This window comes from Tasmannia lanceolata, unplaced genomic scaffold (assembly GCF_043159265.1).
Source record: "Tasmannia lanceolata isolate RefF3 unplaced genomic scaffold, GAP_Taslan_0.1 ptg000016l, whole genome shotgun sequence".
NCBI classification, from domain to species: domain Eukaryota; kingdom Viridiplantae; phylum Streptophyta; class Magnoliopsida; order Canellales; family Winteraceae; genus Tasmannia; species Tasmannia lanceolata.
In genome coordinates this window covers 13,717,051-13,739,002 of record NW_027518693.1, presented here as the reverse complement: position 1 = coordinate 13,739,002, position 21,952 = coordinate 13,717,051, and the positions used below count along the sequence as shown (strand labels likewise).

General features: G+C 38.3%; 1 protein-coding gene across 2 annotated transcripts; it reads right to left on the bottom strand.

The window, feature by feature from the left end:
* On the bottom strand, positions 1 to 18,978 carry LOC143848747 (myb family transcription factor PHL7-like). Of its 2 annotated transcripts, none has more exons than XM_077357777.1 (7): positions 18,629 to 18,978; positions 12,416 to 12,696; positions 9,410 to 9,486; positions 9,227 to 9,266; positions 9,087 to 9,144; positions 7,317 to 7,386; positions 1 to 800 (listed from the first exon to the last, which is right to left on the bottom strand). In XM_077357777.1, exons 2-7 carry the CDS (start codon positions 12,609 to 12,611, stop codon positions 294 to 296), a joined length of 948 nt encoding a protein of 315 aa, XP_077213892.1. In that variant the 5' UTR covers positions 12,612 to 12,696; positions 18,629 to 18,978; the 3' UTR covers positions 1 to 293. The 2 variants fall into 2 exon arrangements, with proteins under 2 accessions (XP_077213892.1, XP_077213893.1); XM_077357778.1 differs by lacking the exon at positions 18,629 to 18,978 and adding an exon at positions 12,877 to 13,616.
* Positions 18,979 to 21,952: the final 2,974 nt, after the last annotated feature.

Sequence of the window (21,952 nt, the reverse complement as noted above, 5' to 3'; positions counted from 1 at the left end):
AACAATCTCAAATGAAGTATGTATAAAGATAAGTTAATAGATCTGAGAGATCCATGAAAATCCATCTCCGTCCAAGTTACCAGGGTTCAATGTCTTTGGATCAGACCCTTGACAGATATGGATCCAAGTCTGAGGCGAAAAGATATGTTCAGATTACAAAGCAGATGGATAATAATGATTTTTGCCCATAAATAGATAGCAGTTACTAAAAATCCGTGGTAATGAAGAGATGGAGCCATAATTTTCTGGTGCATGTTTTCATAGCAGTCTCACAAGCAGAGTGGTTACGAGAATTATAAGAAGCTGGACATTATAGGAGATTCACTGTTGTTAATAACTGGCCATGAGAACACACTTCCATGGTTAGAACTCGAAAATTGTCCTTTGGTTGTCTCTAAAAGTTTTTGCTGGTTAAATTCCAATCCATGTGACGGGACTTCTTCAAGCATCGGCTGGAAAGTCTTTTCGCCTACTCGCAGCCTCTTATGAGCTCGAAGTTCTTCAGAAGTTATATCTGTCTCTCTGGCATTGTGCAGGCCAACTACTGATGAATCCCCTAGTGACATCTGGGGACTTAAATTTCCAAGACTATAACTGTTTAATCTTTCAATTATGTCAATTTCTGACCCAGATCCATATTCCCTTATATTTGATTCAGATTCTTCACAAAGTGAAGGCAATGATATGGGAGAAGGTAACCTTCGAGGTTTGGAACCATTGCCAAAATTCCGATGTTCCTCTGCAATCTTCTCTAGGTAACTTCCTTGAGCTTCAATTCCAAACTTCAGATATTGCTGAACCTGCCAAAAATGATAAGCCAGTTATTCAACTCAAAATGCACCGAATAGTACGAAAAATATGAAATCATCATGCTGATGCTAGCATCTCAAAAATTTGGGTTTGGGTAGAAAAATTATTTATTTTTATTATTTTTTGAATCACAGGGTAGAAAATTTATCAGATTGGTTGTTTTGATTTATGGAAAATTTTAGCGATTTTTGTTTGAATCTTAAGAATTCGGCATGTGGTCCATGTGAAAAAGTGTACAGGGTTTTATTACCATTGAATTAATAATAAAGCACATTCCTTCAATTTATATGGTAGAAAGAAGAGAGATAGAGAGAAAAAAGCAGAAAGAGAGGGAAAAGAAGGGAGATGAAAGAATCTATACCTAACTTGGAACAAATAGTTCCAAACTATACATGGATATTTTTTTAAAACATAAATCTGATGTTCTCTTACTCTTCTCACGTTTTAATATCTATGTCAATGAGCCATCATGGCACTCATATCAAACAAATCAAAATGCAGTTTTCTTGTCCTCACACACCCTCTAGAAGTGATGGTGAAGGTGGGTACACCTCTCATACCTTCAAGGATTACTGCAATTTGCATGCTATTCTTCATCAGTTTTATTTCTCCCACACACTGTCTCAAAATGGCGTGACCAAATATAAGCACAAACAAGTCACTAAGACAGGCCTATCCGTGATGGTCCACTCTAGGACTCATTGACACCACTGGATAGAAGCATTTCATACAGCCACGCATGTCATCAATATCCTCTAATCATCAGTCCTATGGTTGTAGACTCCTACAGAACTTCTCATGAGACGAAATCCAAACTGTTACCTTCAATCATGGGACTGCATATGCTATGTTTGGGCACCTGCCTCTCAGCATAGGAAACTTTCTCACAAGGGTGTCACATGTATTCTAACCATAGTTGTCAAATTCTTACGACTTATACGAGTCAACTCCCGAGTCAAGTCGAGTCGTTGGGCTTTCGAGGCGAGTCGCATGGGTGGCCTCTGTTGAAGACTTGTCCGAGCCATCTGGTGACTTGAACAAGTCGCTGGGAGTCGACTCGCAAAATAAGACTCTTACGTGTCGAGTCGAGTCGAATCACTCGGCCTGGGCTTTATTGTTTTGATGGTTGGAAACTTGGAAGTTGGAACTAAGAACTTAATTATTTTTGTGCATGCAAGTTACAAGCACATAGTTTATTATATTTTTGGCAAAATGCTTTATCTATGTGCTATTGTGTTATATTTTTTACATGCTTCATCTTTTGATGGGATTTGCTAGTGTCCATCATAGAAGGCATTTCGTGGATGGGTTGTTGCATGTGAGAGTAGCCATGACGGCTCACTTTTCCGCATATTTTGTCTTCATTCACAAGGTGGCTGCTCTCACATGCAACAGCCCATCGGCAAAGTGCCTTCAGCGATGGACGCTAGCAAATCCCTCTTTTGATATATAATCATATTTTTTCTAACTAAATTTCCGGTTTGTCAAAAATCTTACGAGTCACGAGTCGAGTCGATCCATGAGTCATAAAATTAAGAAATCAAGTCACGAGTCGAGTCACGGGTTGACAACTATGATTCTAACAGTTACATGTGGTACTCATTTATTTGCTCTTAAATCCATTAATACTAAGACAATAGGAGTGCTACTCTGATTTCCATTCTCCTACTCTTACCTAAATGGAGCAAGCACATCAAGATTGACTATCATTTTGTGCACCGCCATTGCTAGACTGGGGTCCTTTTGTTGTGTTAGTTATGATCGAATCTTCAAATTATCGATCTCTATACAAAGAATCTACTACTGACACACTTTTAATCCATCCTTCAAGAATTCTAGATGTTAGCGTTTGATACATAATGAAATTTAGAGGGCAGGTGTTAGAGCAGAGGCATATATTGTTATATTATATATTTACAGGCTAGTTTTATCATTTGACCACTTAATGGTAGTATTCTTTAACCTTTTGTACGTAAGTACGAATGTGTAGGGCCCAATTGGATGGATCGATTATGTAGTGTTGTGATCATAAGATCAAGGTAAGGGAGATTGGGAGATACACAGCCAAAGGGCCCATGTAGAGCTCCACCAAAATACAAATGTTACACCAAAATAAAAGACTTTTTTATATATTTCAAAAACAACTTACAAGAGATTTGGCATTCTTTTCTCTTTTCCTTAGAATCTCTACACTTATTCTCCCTTGAACCTTTACGCTTGAAGCTTCTCTCCAAGCTTACTATCTCTGTTCTCTACACAAATCACTTCATTCTTAATAGACCCAAGAAGTCTTAAAATAGCTATCAAAAACAACTTACAAGAGATTTAGCATTCCTTTCTCTTTTTCTTAGAATCTCTACACTTATTCTCCCTTGAACCTTTACCTTTGAAGCTTCTCTCTAAGCTTACAATCTCTGTTCTCTACACCAATCACTTCGTACTTATAGACCCAAGACACTCTTAAAATAGCTATACACAAATCACTTCATACTTATAGACCCAAGACACTCTTAAAATAGCTAAATACATTAAACACCTCGTTGTAGTCCCCATCAATGAAGCATGGATACGGGTGCGGGTACGATACGATACGGGTACGTGGATATGTGATTTTAAAAAAAAATAGGATACGGGTACGCTAAATATAATATATTTTTATATTTTATTATAAATTTATAAAAATAAAAATATTACATATTTTGTTAAAGAATTCAAACAATTTAATTGGAGAACAATAAAAAAACAACACCACAACCAAAATCTAATATCACATCACCAAAATCTAATATTACTTCTAAGTAGGTTTTTAATTACGGGATATATATATATATATATATATATATATATATATGGGAAAGGTGTGCGTACTCGGTCGAGTAGATAAGCTTATCTACTCGGTCGGGTTAAAAACAGTGGGGGCCCACATTTTTGGGGTGATCCAAACCATTCATTTGAAAGGCCCTTACCTAGATAGGGTGTCCACAAAAGATCAGCCCCATAGGATCATCCTAACCCATGCAACAGTGGAGGGAAAAATGGGGAAAAATGGACAAACACAACATGTCCACAAATCTGCCCATTTTTCCCTCCACTGTTGGATGGGTTAGGATGATCCTATGGGGCTGATTTTTTGTGGACACCCTATCTAGGTAAGGGCCTTTCAAATGAATGGTTTGGATCACCCCAAAAATGTGGGCCCCTACTCTTTTTAACCCGACCGAGTAGATAAGCTTATCTACTTGACCGAGTACGCACACCTTTCCCTATATATATATATATATATATATATATATATATAGAGAGAGAGAGAGAGAGAGAGAGGAAAATGATTGTGAGCATGAAGCTCACATAGCTTATATGAGCTTGAGGGCCCAAACACATGGGTCCCACATTTTTTGTGGTGATCCAAGCCATTCATTTACAAGGCCCCATCATAGATAGGGTGTGTACCAAAAATCAGCTCCATTGGATCATCCTAACCCCTCCAAAAGCGGAAGGCAAAAATGGGCAGATTTGTGGCAAACGGTGTCTGTCCATTTTGCCCTCCACTTTTGGATGGGTTAGGATGATCCTATGGAGCTGATTTTTTGTACACACCCTATCTATGTAAGGGCCTTTCAAATGAATGCTTTGGATCATCCTAACAATGTGGGCCCACATGTGTTTGGGCCCTCAAACTCATATAAGCTATATGAGCTTCAAGCTCACAATCATTTTCCTCATATATATATATATATATATATATATAGAGAGAGAGAGAGAGAGAAAAGTGTAGCTACACATACGTGTAGCTAACTTAGCTACACCAACGGCTTAAAATACAGTAGGCCCCACATTGTTTGGGTGATGCAAACCATTCATTTGATGGGCCCTCATATAGATAGGGTATGCCCAAAAAATCAGCTCTATAGGATCATCCCAACCCTACGATTTGTGGAGGCAAAAATGGACGCGTAAAAACCTTCACAAATCTGTCCATTTTTGCCTCCACAGTTTGAAGGGTGGGGATGATCCTATGGAGCTGATTTTTTGGGCACACCCTATCAATGTGAGGGTCTATCAAATGAATGGTTTGGATCACCCAAACAATGTGGGCCCACTGTATTTTAAGCCGTTGGTGTAGCTAAGTTAGCTACACGTATGTGTAGCTTCACTTAACTCATATATATATATATATATATATATATATATATATATATATATATATGGGAAAGGTGTGCGTACTCGGTCGAGTAGATAAGCTTATCTACTCGGTCGGGTTAAAAACAGTGGGGGCCCACATTTTTGGGGTGATCCAAGCCATTCATTTGAAAGGCCCTTACCTAGATAGGGTGTCCACAAAAAATCAGCCCCATAGGATCATCCTAACCCATCCAACAGTGGAGGGAAAAATGGGCAGATTTGTGGACAAGCTGTGTTTGTCCATTTTTCCCCATTTTTCCCTCAACTGTTGCATGGGTTAGGATGATCCTATGGGGCTGATTTTTTGTCTTATCTACTCGGTCGGGTTAAAAACAGTGGGGGCCCACATTTTTGGGGTGATCCAAACCATTCATTTGAAAGGCCCTTACCTAGATAGGGTGTCCACAAAAAATCAGCCCCATAGGATCATCCTAACCCATCCAACAGTGGAGGGAAAAATGGGCAGATTTGTGGACAAGCTGTGTTTGTCCATTTTTTCCCATTTTCCCTCCACTGTTGCATGGGTTAGGATGATCCTATGGGGCTGATTTTTGGTGGACACCTTATCTAGGTAAGGGCCTTTCAAATGAATGGTTTGGATCACCCCAAAAATGTGGGCCCCCACTGTTTTTAACCCGACCGAGTAGATAAGCTTATCTACTCGACCGAGTACGCACACATTTCCCTATATATATATATATATATATAGAGGAAAGTGTTTCTACTCGGTCCCCTAGATAAGCTTATCTACTCCTCCCTTTAAAAAAATACAGTGGGCCCACGCTATTTGGATGATCCAAAGCATTCATTTGATAGGTCTTAACATAGATAGGGTGTGCCCAAAAAATCAGCACCAAAGGGTCATCCTAGCCCTTCGTTTTGTTGGGCACACCGTGTCCAAAATGGACGCATATAAACGTGGACGTTTATATGTGTCCATTCTGGGCACCACAAGGCACTACAAAACGAAGGGCTAGGATGACCCTTTGGTGCTGATTTTTTGGGCACACCCTATCTATGTTAAGACCTATCAAATGAATGCTTTGGATCATCCAAATAGCGTGGGCCCACTGTATTTTTTTAAAGGGAGGAGTAGATAAGCTTATCTAGGGGACCGAGTAGAAACACTTTCCTCATATATATATATATATATATATAATGAGAAAACGGTTTCTACACACAAGTGTAGATAAGTTATCTACATACTAGCTTAAAATACATTGCAGTCCCACATTGTTTGGGTGATCCAAACCATTCATTTGATTGGCCCTCACATAGATAGGGTGTCCACAAAAAATCAGCTCCATAGGATCATCCTAACCCTTCGAACCATAGAGGCAAAAAATGGACAAATTTGTGAAGGTTTATACACGTCCATTTTACCTCCACAAATTGTAGGGTTGGGATGATCCTATAGAGCTGATTTTTTGTGGACACCCTATCTATGTGAGGGCCAATCCAATGAATGGTTTGGATCACCTAAACAATATGCCCTCCATTGTATTTTAAGCTAGTGTGTAGATAACTTATCTACACTTGTGTGTAGAAACCGTTTTCTCATATATTATAGATATTTTGATCTATTCAAACCCCCCCTCCCCTTTGTTAATTGGGACAGCCCTTCTAATGTAAATCTGTAATTTTTTATTTAATTCAAACCGGGTGTGCACCCAATACGTACACAAACCCCCAAACTGAATTTTTGTTTTGTTTGATGTTTGAGTGCGCATACCTGGTACGCACCCAAAGAGTACCCAAGAGCACCCACACCCGATACACACCCGACACAGGTGCGTGGGCCTCCGGAGAGTACCCGTGCTTCTTAGGTCCCCATGAGTCCTTTAGAAAACCTAAGAAACATCATAGGAAGTCCACATTGACTCTTTGATATTATAGCCTAGACATTAAGGACTGTAGAAAACACAAAAGACTCTTACATTATCCGCACATTATAACTACCCTAGAAGTCTACAAAGACTTTTCACAAAACCATGCACATGGATTTTGATTTACAATCTCCAACACAATGTAATCAAGATTAGCAATTAATGAGATTCAAATTATTCCTCCCTAATAGTTTTAAATTTTTAATACCTTACTGAATATAAAACCTTCATATATAAATAATTACTACTTTAAGAAAACACATACAAACCCACTCAATTACATGAGCTGTTAATATGAAGAAAAGTTCATTTCATTCCAAAATAGTTGACATTTTTCAAAATTATTATTTTCTTTTTGTAGGATACTATCCAAGAACATAAAACGGGTGCATCGTTACTTTTAAAAGATTTAAAAATGCACATGTTTATGGGACTCACCTCAACTTGTTCATTTAATTGTTTCTGTATTTCCATCTGCATCTTTAAGGCTTCGTTTATCTGAACACCACTACAAAGAATATGGAAAACAGAATAAAAATCAAACATGAGTTAGAAAATAAGGAAATTTTTGGCATGGATAAAATATTAAGAATTTTCAAAAAACAGGATAATCCCAAAGCAGTTTCTACTGTTAATCATGGCAAACCAAATATTATGTACAGGTACGTACTGGCATGTAGGAGCAAGGCAACCAAACATACTATGTTCTTATCAGATACTCATGTGAAAAGATTCCAGCACCTCAAAAAAGGCAGCTCAAAGAATATGAATATATTGAAGTATGGGTACCATATACCATGAGTTCGATTCTTCATAGAATCCTCATAGAAAAAACCAATGTTTTGTACGATTAGTATGACCAGTCCAATGTGAAAAATCTAAAGAAAAAAAAACCTAGAGCAACTTCCCCAACCAGATCTATGAAAAAACAATTTCCTCGGTTTTTTCACAAAAAAAAACCCATCAAACTTCATTAAATAATTAAAAAAATCACGATAAATATCTATAAATGATGCTCTTTCAGATAGGTACTCCTCAGTGATCAAAACAACTTCATTTGTACTACTGCTGACCTCATTGTACGAACTTAGAACACCTATTTGACTTCTTTGCTCAATTAATACTTCAAAATGAAGATCTCTTCGAGGTGATAAAGGATTTATAGTTTGACTCTAAAATGAAGATATCTTCGAGGTAATGAAGATATCTTTGAGGTAATGAAGATCTCCTCTTAATTCATTAAATTAAGCCAATGAACATCAAATTACAAGGATGCTCCTTTAAATTAAACTTACAGTACTAACCCTAAACTAAGTATTACCGTACCATACACTCAACAGTTGAATTGCCTCCAAGTTCCACCAGCACTCTCTTTGAGAAGGATCAGTATCTAAAAGGGGATCACTCACAGTACCTGTGGTCTAAGAACCTAAAGCGGCATTAGCTCAGGAACATTTTGGGAGGCATAAGAAGGTAGAAGTGGAATGAATCATGAGGTAATAGTAATAGTCAGGAATTGGTAATCTCATGTACAGTATGCCTTTAAATGTGGCTATTGAGTTTCTTGCACACCTCACCTTAATAAAGGCCTAAAGCAATATAGCATACCTTTGAAAATTGTGTCCACTGATATGCTTGATTATAGGTGTTATTTTGCTGTGAATTTCAAAAAGGGTGCACAAATTCAAGAGTATTGGACTTCCCATCCCATGGCTGGTTAGGCACATAGAAGTTGAGATGGAATAAGCACAAAAAAGCAGGTTGAATTGGCTGAGACATAGTTGCAGAGACAAGAAAGGGGTGTGACTGTTGTCTTATGCCTAGGGATTCTAGGTGTTCATGTCTTTGTAAAACAGTAGTAGAGATGATGACAGGATTATCCAGATGTTTGCCAGATAAGTATCTATCTTAATATGACAATCAACTACGAAAAAATGGATAGATGTGAAGGTAAAAAATCTCATAATACTATGTATTATGGTAAATTGGTATTAACAAAGTACATAAAGATAGTTACTTATCTTTAACAAAATACATAAAGACAAATACACTAGAGAGTTACAATAGTACTCGTTGTTGTGAAAAATGAAAAATCGACAGAAAAATGGTAATCTATCGAAAAATGGCAATCTATCATTTAGTGGTATGAGTGTAACCAAAACAAATGTAGTTCTACGACAATCTTCTACTGAGGAAACTAAATCTCACGAGGTTACACTGAAATTGGGCAAAATTTCCGAAACCTTTCTCCTCTCAAGCCTTCCTCCTACAAGAATGAAGTTTGGGAAATGGTAAGATCCTGACCAGTCTGCATTAACTAGATATAAGTGGGAGACGTTAAGGCTTACTGTAGAAAGTTTCTGGAGTAAACATGGAAATCCTGTATTTCTGATAAAAAAACACAACATTAGTAAACACACGGCATCCTGAAACATAGTTAACAGAACCATTAACAGTCAACAGGTAAGTTTATGACATAGATAACTCCATAATGGATAAGGAGAAGACATTAGTAATGAGCATTGAAGTACCTGCAAGTGGCTTTTGACATGATAGATTGTCAATCCTGGCGTGGCCATGGTCTTCAAGATACCTTTAGGTGTTGCCCCTACCAAGCATTATAAGCATTTTGTAAGACTATTACATTTGCCCATGTATAACCAATGAGACAAAGGTTATGGGCTTTCTCAGATCCAAATTTAAAGAAATTTTAAGTAGCTTTAAAACCAGATCCAATTTTTACAAATATATCAGGAATCATAATAGTGATGCAAACTCATGCCAAATCTTGCCTTTAAAGGGACTTAAAAAAAGGTTGAGTTCATTACTTCAGTGTGATGTATGTGAACTGGCTAAACACCATCGTGTATCTTTCCATCCTAGTTTACAAAACAGGTTCAATTCAATATTCTATTATTCATACTGATGTGTGGGGACCCTCTCGTGTTACCTCTGTGTCGGGTATGAGAAGGTTTGTTGCCTCTGTGATGGGAACCGCCAGAGCTTGGAAATCTAAAACTAAACTTCGATGGGTCAAGCATTAGCAACCCTGGTCCAGTGGGAATAGAGGGCCTCCTTAGAGAAGGCCAATGGTTGACAAGATGGGCCTTCTTAGGCCCTATAGGGACGGCAGATTTGAACAAGGCAGAGATTAGAGAGGTCTGACAGGGTCTGAGGCTAACAGATAGCAGCTCAATAGATAGCAGCTCCTTAGATGCCCTGGTTGTAGAGGGGGACTCCCTCAATGTGATCAGATGGCTGAAGGGTAGTCTTTCCTCTCCTTGGTGATTTGCACATTAATGAAATCCAAGAGCAGTTGGCAGGATTGCCCATATCATACCAACATATCAGGAGGGCGGCTAATACTGAGGGCGTTAGGTTAGCCAGAGAGGGGATAAAAATGGGGAGGCTTGAGTTGTTTGACTTTTTGCCCCCTGAAAGCTTTCTCTTGTGTTCTTTCTTTTTCTTTTTCTAATGTATAGACCAGCTCAGTCGTTGGAGTGCTCCCTCTCTTGATTAATAAATTTTTTACCATTGTTGAGAGTCAGGGAGTGACACATCTTTGAACCTGTCATCATAATCCTCCACAAAATGGAATTATAGAAAGAAAGAAAAGATTATTTTTGAGACTAGTAAATCCCTTCTTATCGCCTTCATTGGTCTATATTGTTCTGTGACGAAACAGTCTAAACAAAGTGTTTATAACATGAAATGATACTCCTATTTTTAAATAGTTACGTAAAATTCCTGATTACCATCATTTTTTGTGGCCTTTGGCGGAGTTGCTTTGTATTACTCCCAAAAAATAGAAAAGATAACTTGGCTAATAAATCAGCTCAGTGTCCTTTCCTTTGGTATGCTCCTAATCAGAAAAGTTAATGGCGTTCTGATCCTGTCAAGAAGTACATGTTGCTCATCATGTTGTGTGTCTCTTCTAAGAAAATGTTTCATAAGTTTATGTTTTGAACCATGGCCCTTCTTTGGATATCCCAGTGACTTAGGTTTTGAATCTGCTCGTGATGATGTCTCTCTCACTTTAACAACAATATGATCACCTTTCCTTTCAACCAGTTCAACTGAAACATGTCATTAGATCTTAGCATAAGAACAATTTTACAGTGGGTGTTGACACATTTCTTTTCCTGTCTTGTCTTAAACCTTGTACTTAATCTCTCTTTATAAATATTCTGCGTCACAAACCCTACCTCATCTTTGTGAGAAAGAAAACTACTGAGAAGAGAAACGATTAGGTTTTACGTTCTGTGGCAGAGAGAAATTTTCTAAACATACAATCATGCTTTGACGAGCAAGTCTAGCAGATGGAAAGAGATGATTGAAGCACTGCACTGAAGTGTACTTTGTATTTTTTTAATATGAAACTAAACGAAAATAAAAATAAATACAAACGATTTGATTCAAATGTTGAGGGGGTAAGATCATTGTTCATGCTCTCAAGATGTGATTACTAATATCCTTTGACAGTCATATGGATCACATGTAAAACCATATGTCCGCACAACTGTATGGTTATGGGTTTCACCCCAAACAACAACATGTATTATTTTGATTGATGCTTGAAAGGGGTTCTTCCCATTATGTTAAACCTATTATGTTGGTGAGCTCCACCCAATGAATGCAAGCTGGATCAGGATCCCACTGCAGTGTTCAGTTTTCAAGTTGAAAACCGTAATTATATTTTACAGAAGAACTACTTCAATCTCTCATGTTAAATCTATTCAAACTTTCATTCAATGAAAGATTTTTGAATTCATTATTTTTTTAGAGTAAATGATTTGTGCATCAAGAAATTTTGATTTAATGCCCAAACTTTGCATCATCAGCAATATGCTTTCCAAAACTTTTTGATAATTTGAATCAATTTATCATGGTCAATAATCATATGTACGATCAACGGATGGAATGAGAAGTTTCTAAAAGTATAGCACCTTGGGGAATGCATGCAAGCATGTGATGATTCAGATGCGATATTGCAAACCAAGGGATGGAACGAAAAGTTTCTAAAATTGGTAGCACCTTAGGCTGTGCATGCTAGGTGAGTTTCCTTGCATATGCCTATTGCTGTGAGACTAATTTGGACAGAGAACTTCATTACCTAGTGTCCTCATAGGTTGGAATGTTGAGCTTTCTAGTTCCTTATGGAAGAAAACAGCATGCCTAGGTCTAAAAAGGGAAAAAAAACACCATCTTCCATCCAAGGCCAGGTTATCAAGAATTTTAGATCAGGGTTCAACCATATCAGAATTGCAGAAATAATTTAAAAAATGCATAAATTGTAGCAATAATATAGAATGAAAGAAGAAGAAAAATTCTTGAATCAATTGAACAAGAAGTCAAACAATCGATGATGGTCATAAACATATATTAGGACTCTATGAGAAATAGCTGTTGGATATGGACAGTTAAAGAGTGAAAGATATGCAAATTATAATTCACCAGAAACACAGTATTAGTCAAAAGCAGAGTATGGAAGGAAAACACACAGCCCCTGGAGCAAATCAAATGGGATTGAAGCTTACTATCAGCACCACCAAGCCGCTTTACAGCCTTCTCAAAACGATCACGTAGCTCATGTGTCCAACGCAAACGATGTTTCCCTGAATTTTCTAAATGACTTGGAACCATATCTGAATCAGAACTAACAACTTCTGAATTAGAAATTCCAATTTGGCTTAGACCCTCTGGAACATTCCTTTGAACACTATGTAGAACCATATTTGGAATTGCTAGATTTGCTTTAGAAGTTTCCAAGAAAGAGGAATTTCAGAACGCCGAATCAATCCCTACTCTCTTAGCAAGCCTGTAAATAAAATTGCCAGATTACAAAACTTATGTCCATGTTTTTATGGAGAGATCAAACGATAGGCATGATCAGCTAAAACACATTACTAGAAGAATATATATATTCACCAAAATGAAAAAAACTTCAGTTTGTAAGAAATGCAATTTCAGAAGCCAAAAGACTAGGTTTTTAACTTACTTTATTCCATTTTACCCTTGTCTAAGCCAAGAAAGAGGTCATTGCTCTTCATACCTACAGATAGACAGTACACAATCACAGTGTTTCAGTGTATATCATTTTAGTTTTTCACATCCAGTTAAGTCCCTCATTAAGGGAATTCTTTTACTTCTTTATGCTGATTCCCAATAAAAGTGGATGCCTCAATGGACGGAAGAACATAGAGATGCCTCTATGGTTGGGAGAACATGTCACGCTTTCTTTTCCTTCTTTCCTCTCCCTTCGTTTTACACGGCATCAAAGAACATCAGCAATCCCTAAGCCCTAAGGGTGAAACTCAAGATTAGGACACGGTACTTCAGATTTCTTTATCCTTTTTTAAACACTTTCACCTGATAAAGGTCACTGACTGGTTGTACGGCCGACATCATCATCTTTACGGCACAGCCCTTGAGAGGGCACTAAAACCCCTAGGGACTGGGTATATCTTGACTTTCCAAGTATTTTGGAGTTTTATCTGAAATTTTTCAAGTAGTTTTGAACAGCTGACTTGCTGATTAATTATTTTTATTGCCAAAAATTCAGATTCAATAGATCTTTGGATCTATACGCTCTTGGACATGAACTATTAAGTTTAATCCTCCTAGGAAGGATCGTTTCATATCAAAGAACCAAAGAAATATGGTCTCGCAGAGTTTGGATCAGATTTGAGACAGATGTGTTCCTCTCTCCCTTCAAAGTTGCCACCCTTCGTGCCGTTTGGTTTTCTAACACCCTTGTGATCCGTGTTATAAAGTACTATCCTTTCGGAGTTCTACCTACCAGTTCCTGTTTGAGAGGTAGGGGCAGTATATTGTTGTCTATAATGGTTGAAGACCAGTTCTCTAATGTCTCTTTGGATTCCCAAACATGAAAATTTTAAGCTCTAACTATTCAAAAAATCCTGGATTACTAACTACCACTATTTGATTGAATGAAATCAATTTTCTCCAATGGTCCAGAGCAGTGAATTTGTTTACTGGGAAACAACATTTTGTTACATTCATGGATCGATCAAAGCCCCGGTAGTTGGAAAATCCAAACATGGTAATTAGGAGTCCAATAACCTAATTTTCAAAAAAAAAAAAAAAGGAGTCTAATTAATAACCTATTGGACTATCAAGCCCCCGTGGGAATCTCAAGCTCTATCAACTCATAAAATCATGGATTACCAATATTCGGTTGAATGGAATCAATCTTCTCCAGTGGTCTAGAATGGTGAAGTTGTTTACTTTTGGGAAACAGATATTGGGTTATAACAACGAATCTAGCAATCCCTTGATTAGGAGTCCAATAACCTATTGGTTATGTCATGGATATTAAACTTTTTTTTTGAAAGGTGGGTATTGAACTTTATGGAACCTCGAGTTTCAGGGGGCATGTACTTTCAGGGTTTATCTGTTGTACTAGAAGATTTCATAGTTGCGCCAAGGTAAAAAAATCTATTCAGGAATAATATACGGATTTGTCTCGATTATGGGAAGAGTTGGTTTTCTATGAAGACGTGTATCTGCACAGGATGCCAAAAAACTTGAGAAACATCAAGAAAACAAAAGGATATTTGAACTATGTGCAAGCTTGAATGGGGAGTTTGAACCCATTCGATCACATATTATGGGAAATGATAAATGCGCCCCTTTTCATTACTTGTGACACCCAGCTACAGTGTATCTATGACTGCAAAGGGGCTGATGTACTTCACTTAAGGAATGAAGTGACCTGATTGCCACGTACATTGCAGCTGGGTGTCCCAAGTGATGAAATGGGGCGCATTTACCATTTCCCCATATTATTGGGAATCAGACATTACCCTCGATGAAGAGTGTGTATGCAATCCTCCAAATAAATGGACAAATGAATTGTGATGGATACATCTTCTATGAGTGATAGATCTACCCTAATCTATGATTTCAAGGGATCGGGAGGCAAATGAAGAGTGTGTGGAAGGAAGAATAACAATATAATCTATGATTTGTGGACACGGACACAAGTGTCGCATGTCGACACTGACATGGTGTCAGACGCGGCAAACTCCCAAAATTTAGAAACGGGAACACGGCTAAAATAGAAAGTATATGTAATCATAATTTGTCGATATGGATTCATGTGTCAAGTTTCAACACTGGATATGAGTTGTCTGACATGGCAACATCTAAAAATCTAAAAATGGTGACATATGCGTGCTCATAAAATTATTGATTATTACACAAATACGTGTCCACGCACCCACATTAACTCTAACACTAATAGAAATACATAGAAATACATTTAAAAGTGTCCAAAGGAGTGTGGACACGTGTGTTATGTCGGACACGGCAGGACACGTGTATCAACAATAAATTCAAAGTGTCGGTTAAATCATAGAATATAATCATGATAGTGGAGGTAGAGGTAAAGTTCAAGCGTTATGAGATAAGATGTGTTCCAAGTGCTTTGACAAATTTCCATATCATCTGTTCTTCTTCTCAAATGCCCATGGTGGCTTGGTGATGTATTCTAGGGCTAGTGACCATACGAGTGGTATGTCTCACCTTTTCTCGTCCCTAGAGTTCATGAAACATGTAACTAATGTTAGATTAGCTAGCATTATGACTTATGAGATAAGATGTGTTCCAAGTGCTTCAACAAATTTCCACATCACTTGTTCTTCTCAAATGCCCATGGTGGCTTGGTGATGTACTCTAGGGCTAGTGACCATATGAGTGGTACGACTCAACTTTTCTCGACCCTAAAGTTCATGAAACATGTAACTACTCTTAGATTAGCTAATGGAACCCTTACAAAAAATTTTGGTAAGGGAACCATTTGCATTTCTTCTCCACTAACTCTTTAGATTGTTCTTCACATTCCTAATCTATCCACTAATTTTCTTTTTATTAGTTCTCTAGCTAAAATGTTGAATTGTAGTGTAATCTTCTGCACTTCTAGCCGTGTATTCCAGGACCTATGGAAGAAGATGACAATTGGTGAAGAGAGTGAATTTGACAGACTGCACCTCACATTTTTAGTACATCAGTTGCTTTGCTAAGTAAAAATAAGGATGATCTCCATAGATGGCATTGCCAATTTGGCCACCCATCAATACTGAGTCTTATGTATTTGCTTCATAGTCTAACTCCAATTGACTGGGATAATTTTAACTTTCAGCCGTGTTTACTTTTAAACATCGTCATTCTAGGTATCCTAAGATTTTGAATAATTGTTGTCCTTTAGAATTTCAGTTAATAAATTTTGATGTTGATTGGAGACTTGGTCCATAATTTCGTACTCTAAATTTCTATAATAGTATGTGTGTTTCACTGATGATCCAATTCAAATGACATGGGTCATCTAATGAAAGATCAATTAGAGGTGCCAAACCTAGTCGAAAATTTTCAAGAATGGTTCAAAGACAATTTGGGTGCAACACCAAGATATTGCATTTTAATATTGGAGGTGAACACCTCTCCTGTGAGTTCCAAGTTTATTTGTGGAGTCATGGAATAGAATATCATTCCTCTTGTCAATAAATGGTGTAGATGTGAAGAAGCGATCTCACTTGTTGGATACCACTCACCTAAATGCAGATACCTTCCAATTTTGATACGGTAGGAGATTTGTAGATGCCCATTCTCTCAGTTGGTTGACATCTTCACTAAAGCACTTCCTAGGAACCAACATCGTTTCTTTCATCAAGCTAGGAATCCTCAACATCTATTTACAAGATTGAGGGGAAGTGTTAAGAGTGTATACACCACAATGATTCCAAGTATATCTTTTCAGTATTTCACTTTCATTTAAGTTCCTCATTAATGGCATTCTTGTAACTCCGTTCCTTAAGTTCATCACTCATTCTCCTACAGATTCCCAATGTACTCTTAATCATGAACTCCTTCCAACAATTTGTCACAACATTCTCTATCTTTGGTAGCATGTTTGATGCAGTCAAACTACTCTTAGTTGTTGAAGGCTTTGTCCGCCATTCTAAATGCTTAGCTTGGTTCCCCAAAAGTTCTTATGTTGATTTTCATCAAATTGAACCCCTTTTCCACCCCTCAGTTGGGTTGGTGCTTGAGTTCAACCTTTGAAAACTTTCAATTGATTGGTGGAATTCTCTAAAGGATTGTCTATCGGTGTGTCCTCAAGCAATCCTTGTTGCAAGAGCTGAATCTCGCAATTAACTCAGTCCATCTGTCTTGTCAAAATATCTAGTTGTGTTGTTAAGGAATTAACATTTTCAAAACATCGACTGACATTCTCTTGACCGCTACCAAATTTTCATGACCACGATTCCTCATAGCCATGTTATCAAACACAATTCCTAAGATTGAACTCCCTTACACGTTTTGAACTTAAATTCAACCCAAAATTACCTCAATAAATGACAAGGAGGAGAATAAGATGTAGTGTTGTCTCAAAGAGAAAACTGCAAAGAAATGAATAACAATCCTTGCATAAACTTCAAATTCGTAATTCATAAAAAACTCTCCTAAAAGAGTGTCTTACAACATATGTGTATATGAATGAGATATCATTTGACCATATGACTCAGTAAAGGAGTCAAGAAAGCGGTTTACACTTTAATAGAATATAGTCCGTCACCAATTGTACATTGATCCTCAACAATACAAGGTTCAGATTCATCAGGTCATCCATTATAACTCTAATGTGAATAAGGGCGGCCCAGTGCACGAGACTCCTGTCATTGCGGGGTCTGGGGAGGGCTATATGTATGCAGCCGTACCCCTGCTTTGCAGAGAGGATGTTTCCGTGTGAATATGATCATAAAAAAAATGGAATATGATCTCAAAAAATGGAAAATCATATAAACCATCATATTAACTCCAGTGCAGTGAGATGGGATCATAATATGATGAGGCGCACCTATATCGCACAAGAGAAGAGGGACCCATCAACCTAGAACTATGCAGTTGGATTGCCCTTGGGTGGAAATCCCCTCAAACCTGAAAATTCTCACCATATGATCATGAGCCAAAAGTAGACGGACCAAAGGGAATATAGACTGTCCACGTTAAATGGCCAAGCAAGCATGGATAGCATGGTTTAGGATCATCTGATATAGATGATTTTGGGGCACAGGCAATGCAAGGTGGGTCCCACCAGGAGACAACCCAGATCGATCAAAGTCAGGTCTCCAAACTCCAACCATGCAATTCAAGGCCTACCTCATTATATTCATTCCCCATCGAAAACCAAAATATCATGGTCAGCTATAATTTCTCCATAATCTAATACTACTATGAAATGAAAGACTATTTCGACTCTAAAATTCACAATCTAAAACACTAGAGCAATATCATCTCACAAAAACAAAATGGAAGAAAGTAAAGAGCTCATGTTCCCCATTTACAATTAACCAAGTCACACACCCACTCATGGTCCATTAAATATTATTGACAGAGCTTCAATCTTTGGTTTTAGAATTGAAGCCGAAAGTGTCTCATCAATTCAGAGAAGCTAACCAGGTTGTTGACTCTTTTGGCTAACCTCTCCCGTAAAGGAAAAGAGCACTATACATACTGGCATTGGAAGGACCTTCCTAGAAAGGTTAAGTCCACCTCAAGATGTGACTCTTTGGTCCTCCTCTTCTACTTCTTTTATTCATCAATCAAATTTCAGGTGTGGCCAGTTTCGTAGATAAATTCCGTGTAAAGAACGGAAAAACTAACAGGCCTACCAAAAATTAAAAACAAGTTCAAAAAAAAGAAACCCATTATGCAAATACGTGGAATACCTGGAACAGCCCAACAAATCCTGCAACAAGAGACAACCCCATCTTCACAAATGCCATGAAACCCAATAAGAAGAGCATGAAATAAATATTAGTACTAGTGTTGGTGGTGGAGGAGAGGAGCCAGCCTCCGTTGCATCCTAGAAAAGTTGCCAGCCTGTTCGTCGGGACTCGCTTTGATGTTGCCATCGAAGAAATAACTGTCGGATTGCCTCCTATTTTAACACTCTTAGCTTTCTTCGTCGAAGACTTGAATTCAAACGAGAAATTTATAGAAATTGTTTGGGTTTTTGTCGCGGAGAAAGAGTACGAGAAGAGGTTAACGATTCAGTGTGGGAAGCTTTTGTCTTCACTCGTTGCTCCTTTTTTCTGGCTGCATCTGTTTATATATAAAATAAATCATAAATCTTATAAACAAACTTACTTTGAGAACCGTTTATCTTCTGTTGATGGATCATCTATGTTGGAAAAAAATTGAGGGTACTGTTGTTGATAGAAAACATAAATTTGTTGTTTCAAGGCGTGATATCACTTTCCTTAAAGACAAGATTCGCCCCCACTAGTAGTGTGAAAAGGGGATCCGCGAATTGCCTCCAAGATACAATGAAGCCTAGTAGGGAAGCCCTACTAATGTTTGATGACGCGTAGCACTAGCGGAATCAAACCCGAAATACCCTTCTGAAATTTCAAGCCTTAGAGAAATTTCAAGATACTGTTTCTGCAGAAAAACAATATCTAGAACAGTAAACAAAAGAAAAACAATACGTAGAAATACTTGGGGATTTTGTAGGAGTGTAGAAGAGAGTGTAAAGTCTATCAGAATTGCCAATTCGTTTTCCTATATGAAATGACCGAATCCTGCACATTGTGTAGACCACCTGGTGTCTTTTCAGTGTGAAAAACACCTTTACAGGGGACCTTTCCAGAATATTTGAAATCTGACCGTTAGATCGCACCCATTGATATTGAACGGTCCTGATCGATCCTAGAGGTGACTTTTGGTTTGAGTAAAACCTCTCTCCAACCCAGTCATCATTAGATCAACCATCTATGGTGTGGATCGCACCCCCTTGGCACTTGACCGTTGGGAGAAGGGACAGAACCCATTTGATCACACTCTTTGACCGTTGGAGTTATGGGCCCGTTGGGCCGACCATTAGGCCCGAACCGAAGCCCAACCCAACACCTCTACAAGGCACCATTTCTAGATACTGTTTCTGTAGAAAAACAGTATCTAGAACAGTAAACAAAAGAAAAACAGTATGTAGAAATACTTGGGGATTTTGTAGGAGTGTAGAAGAGAGTGTAAAGTCTGTCAGAATTGCCAATTCGTTTTCCTATATGAAATGATCGAATTCTGCACATTTTGTAGACCACCTGGTGTCTTTTTAGTGTGAAAAACACCTCTACAGGGCACCTTTCCAGAATGTTTGAAATATGACCGTTAGATCGCATCCATTGATATTGAACGGTCCTGATCGATCCTAGAGGTGACTGTTGGTTTGAGTAAAACCTCTCTCCAACCCAGTCATCGTTAGATCAACCATCTATGGTGTGGATCACACCCCCTTGGCACTTGACCGTTGGGGGAAGGGACACAACTCATTTGATCGCACTCTTTGACCGTTGGAGTTATGGGCCCGTTGGGCCGACCATTAGGCCCGAACCGAAGCCCAACCCAACCGAACCAGTCGGCTTGATGGGCCTACGAACCATTTGACCCACCCATCCAACCGGTCCACCTTCATCTTGATCCAACGGTGCAGATCAAATCTGGAAAAATTAAAGGCTCCAATCGCTCCTCACGAGTTGCGTACGTGCAAAGTGCGCCTAAAAAAGCGCCACTATAGCCCATTGCCCATTGCCCATTGCCCACGCCGCGCGCGCGCGTGGGCGAACGGTGCGTTGCACCGTCCCGCGGGTCCAACCATGGGTTCAACCCAATGTGCAATCAAACAAGTATTAGAAAAGTGTAGTGCTCTATAAGCCCTTCTCTTTCCTTTCTCTCATCCGGTACGGGACTATCTTTTCAACTACACTTCTACATCCTTTTGTAAAAGCAAATCTTTCCGAGAAAACATTTTCTTTTTCCCAGACGCTTTTGATAAAACATTTTTCAAAACACTAAAACATGCAAAATACATGATTTTGAAAATCTAAAATCACTAACAATCTAACGATACTAGCTAGGTTGTGAAAGGGAATGTCTGAGGCAATTTCGCATAGTGCTAATTCTCTCATGAAAAAGGGTTCATATGAGGTGGCACTTCTCTCCCGAAAAAGAGGGTCTGCGCAAATGGCCTAGTTCAGTAGTTTGAGCTGGACTTACCTATGTCAGTTCGGATTTTGAATGAAATGTGTATTGGATCTTGCCCCAAGTATTTGGATCCAACCTAGATGCATTCTATTATCATTCTTCATAGCTATATCATGCTCATAGGGGCATGAACTATGTGTTTTCATTGGATTGGCCATAACCCAAAATGAACAAATTTCACAATGTTATTTTATGGCATTTCTTGCCATTGGATCTCTACTGTTACATGTTTATATTTTTCTACTTTTTAGATCTTAATCGGATAGGGATTAGACCATCTAAAGCGAGGTGTATCATATGAATAGGTTAGGTCAATCATGGTCAGCACTAAGAATGATTGTAATTATTAGGAAGCATGGTAGGTCATGTTTGGGTCCCTTAAAAAGTGTTAATTGAAAAAACAGAAATTATGCCTTTCAGTAACATCTATCAGTTATGGGAGAGAACCTTTTGTTATTGCTTTCTTTTCTTGTGTTTTTTATGGTCAGCAACTTCACTGCCAAGGTAACTTCTATAGGACCTGAGATAACCTTTTGCTTTTGGTTTCGTTCTTTCTTTTTTTCCCTCTTGTATCACAGAAAATTCGGAATAATTTCGGGAATCCACCACCTTGGTCTCTTGAATGATTCCCTCCTTTTTTTTTTTTTTGTGTTGCATTGGTTTCTTCCATAGGACACACGCTCCGCATTTGGGCAAATTTGCTTAATAGATTTAGGGACTCCTTAGTACCTACATTGCCCTGAATTAGACCAAGAAACTTTCGATATTCACCTCAATTTTCTTCTCAATCAATCTGCAGAGGTGGCTCGCACTATAAGGGTTCGGTTTCATCGTAACCATCTGATTGAAAAATGTCAGTTTTCTATAGGGAAATGATATTTTTCCTCCCCTTAAACGGATAAAATCCTCCCCCCCCCCCCTCTTACCTGTTTCTGTAAGAATGGTTCACGTTGAAGGGAGGGGATTTATCCGTCAGGGGGGGATATCATTCCCTTTTCTAAATACCATTA

What these genes read in the sequence shown, in the direction of transcription:
- LOC143848747 (XM_077357777.1), bottom strand. Translation starts at nt 12,611, where the DNA reads ATGGTTCTACATAGTGTTCAAAGGAATGTTCCAGAGGGTCTAAGCCAA. An exon ending in ATGTCAAAAGCCACTTGCAG is followed by an intron (nt 9,267 to 9,409) that starts GTACTTCAATGC and finishes TTTTTTTATCAG; the next exon opens with AAATACAGGATTTCCATGTT. An exon ending in AATTAAATGAACAAGTTGAG is followed by an intron (nt 801 to 7,316) that starts GTGAGTCCCATA and finishes CATTTTTGGCAG; the next exon opens with GTTCAGCAATATCTGAAGTT.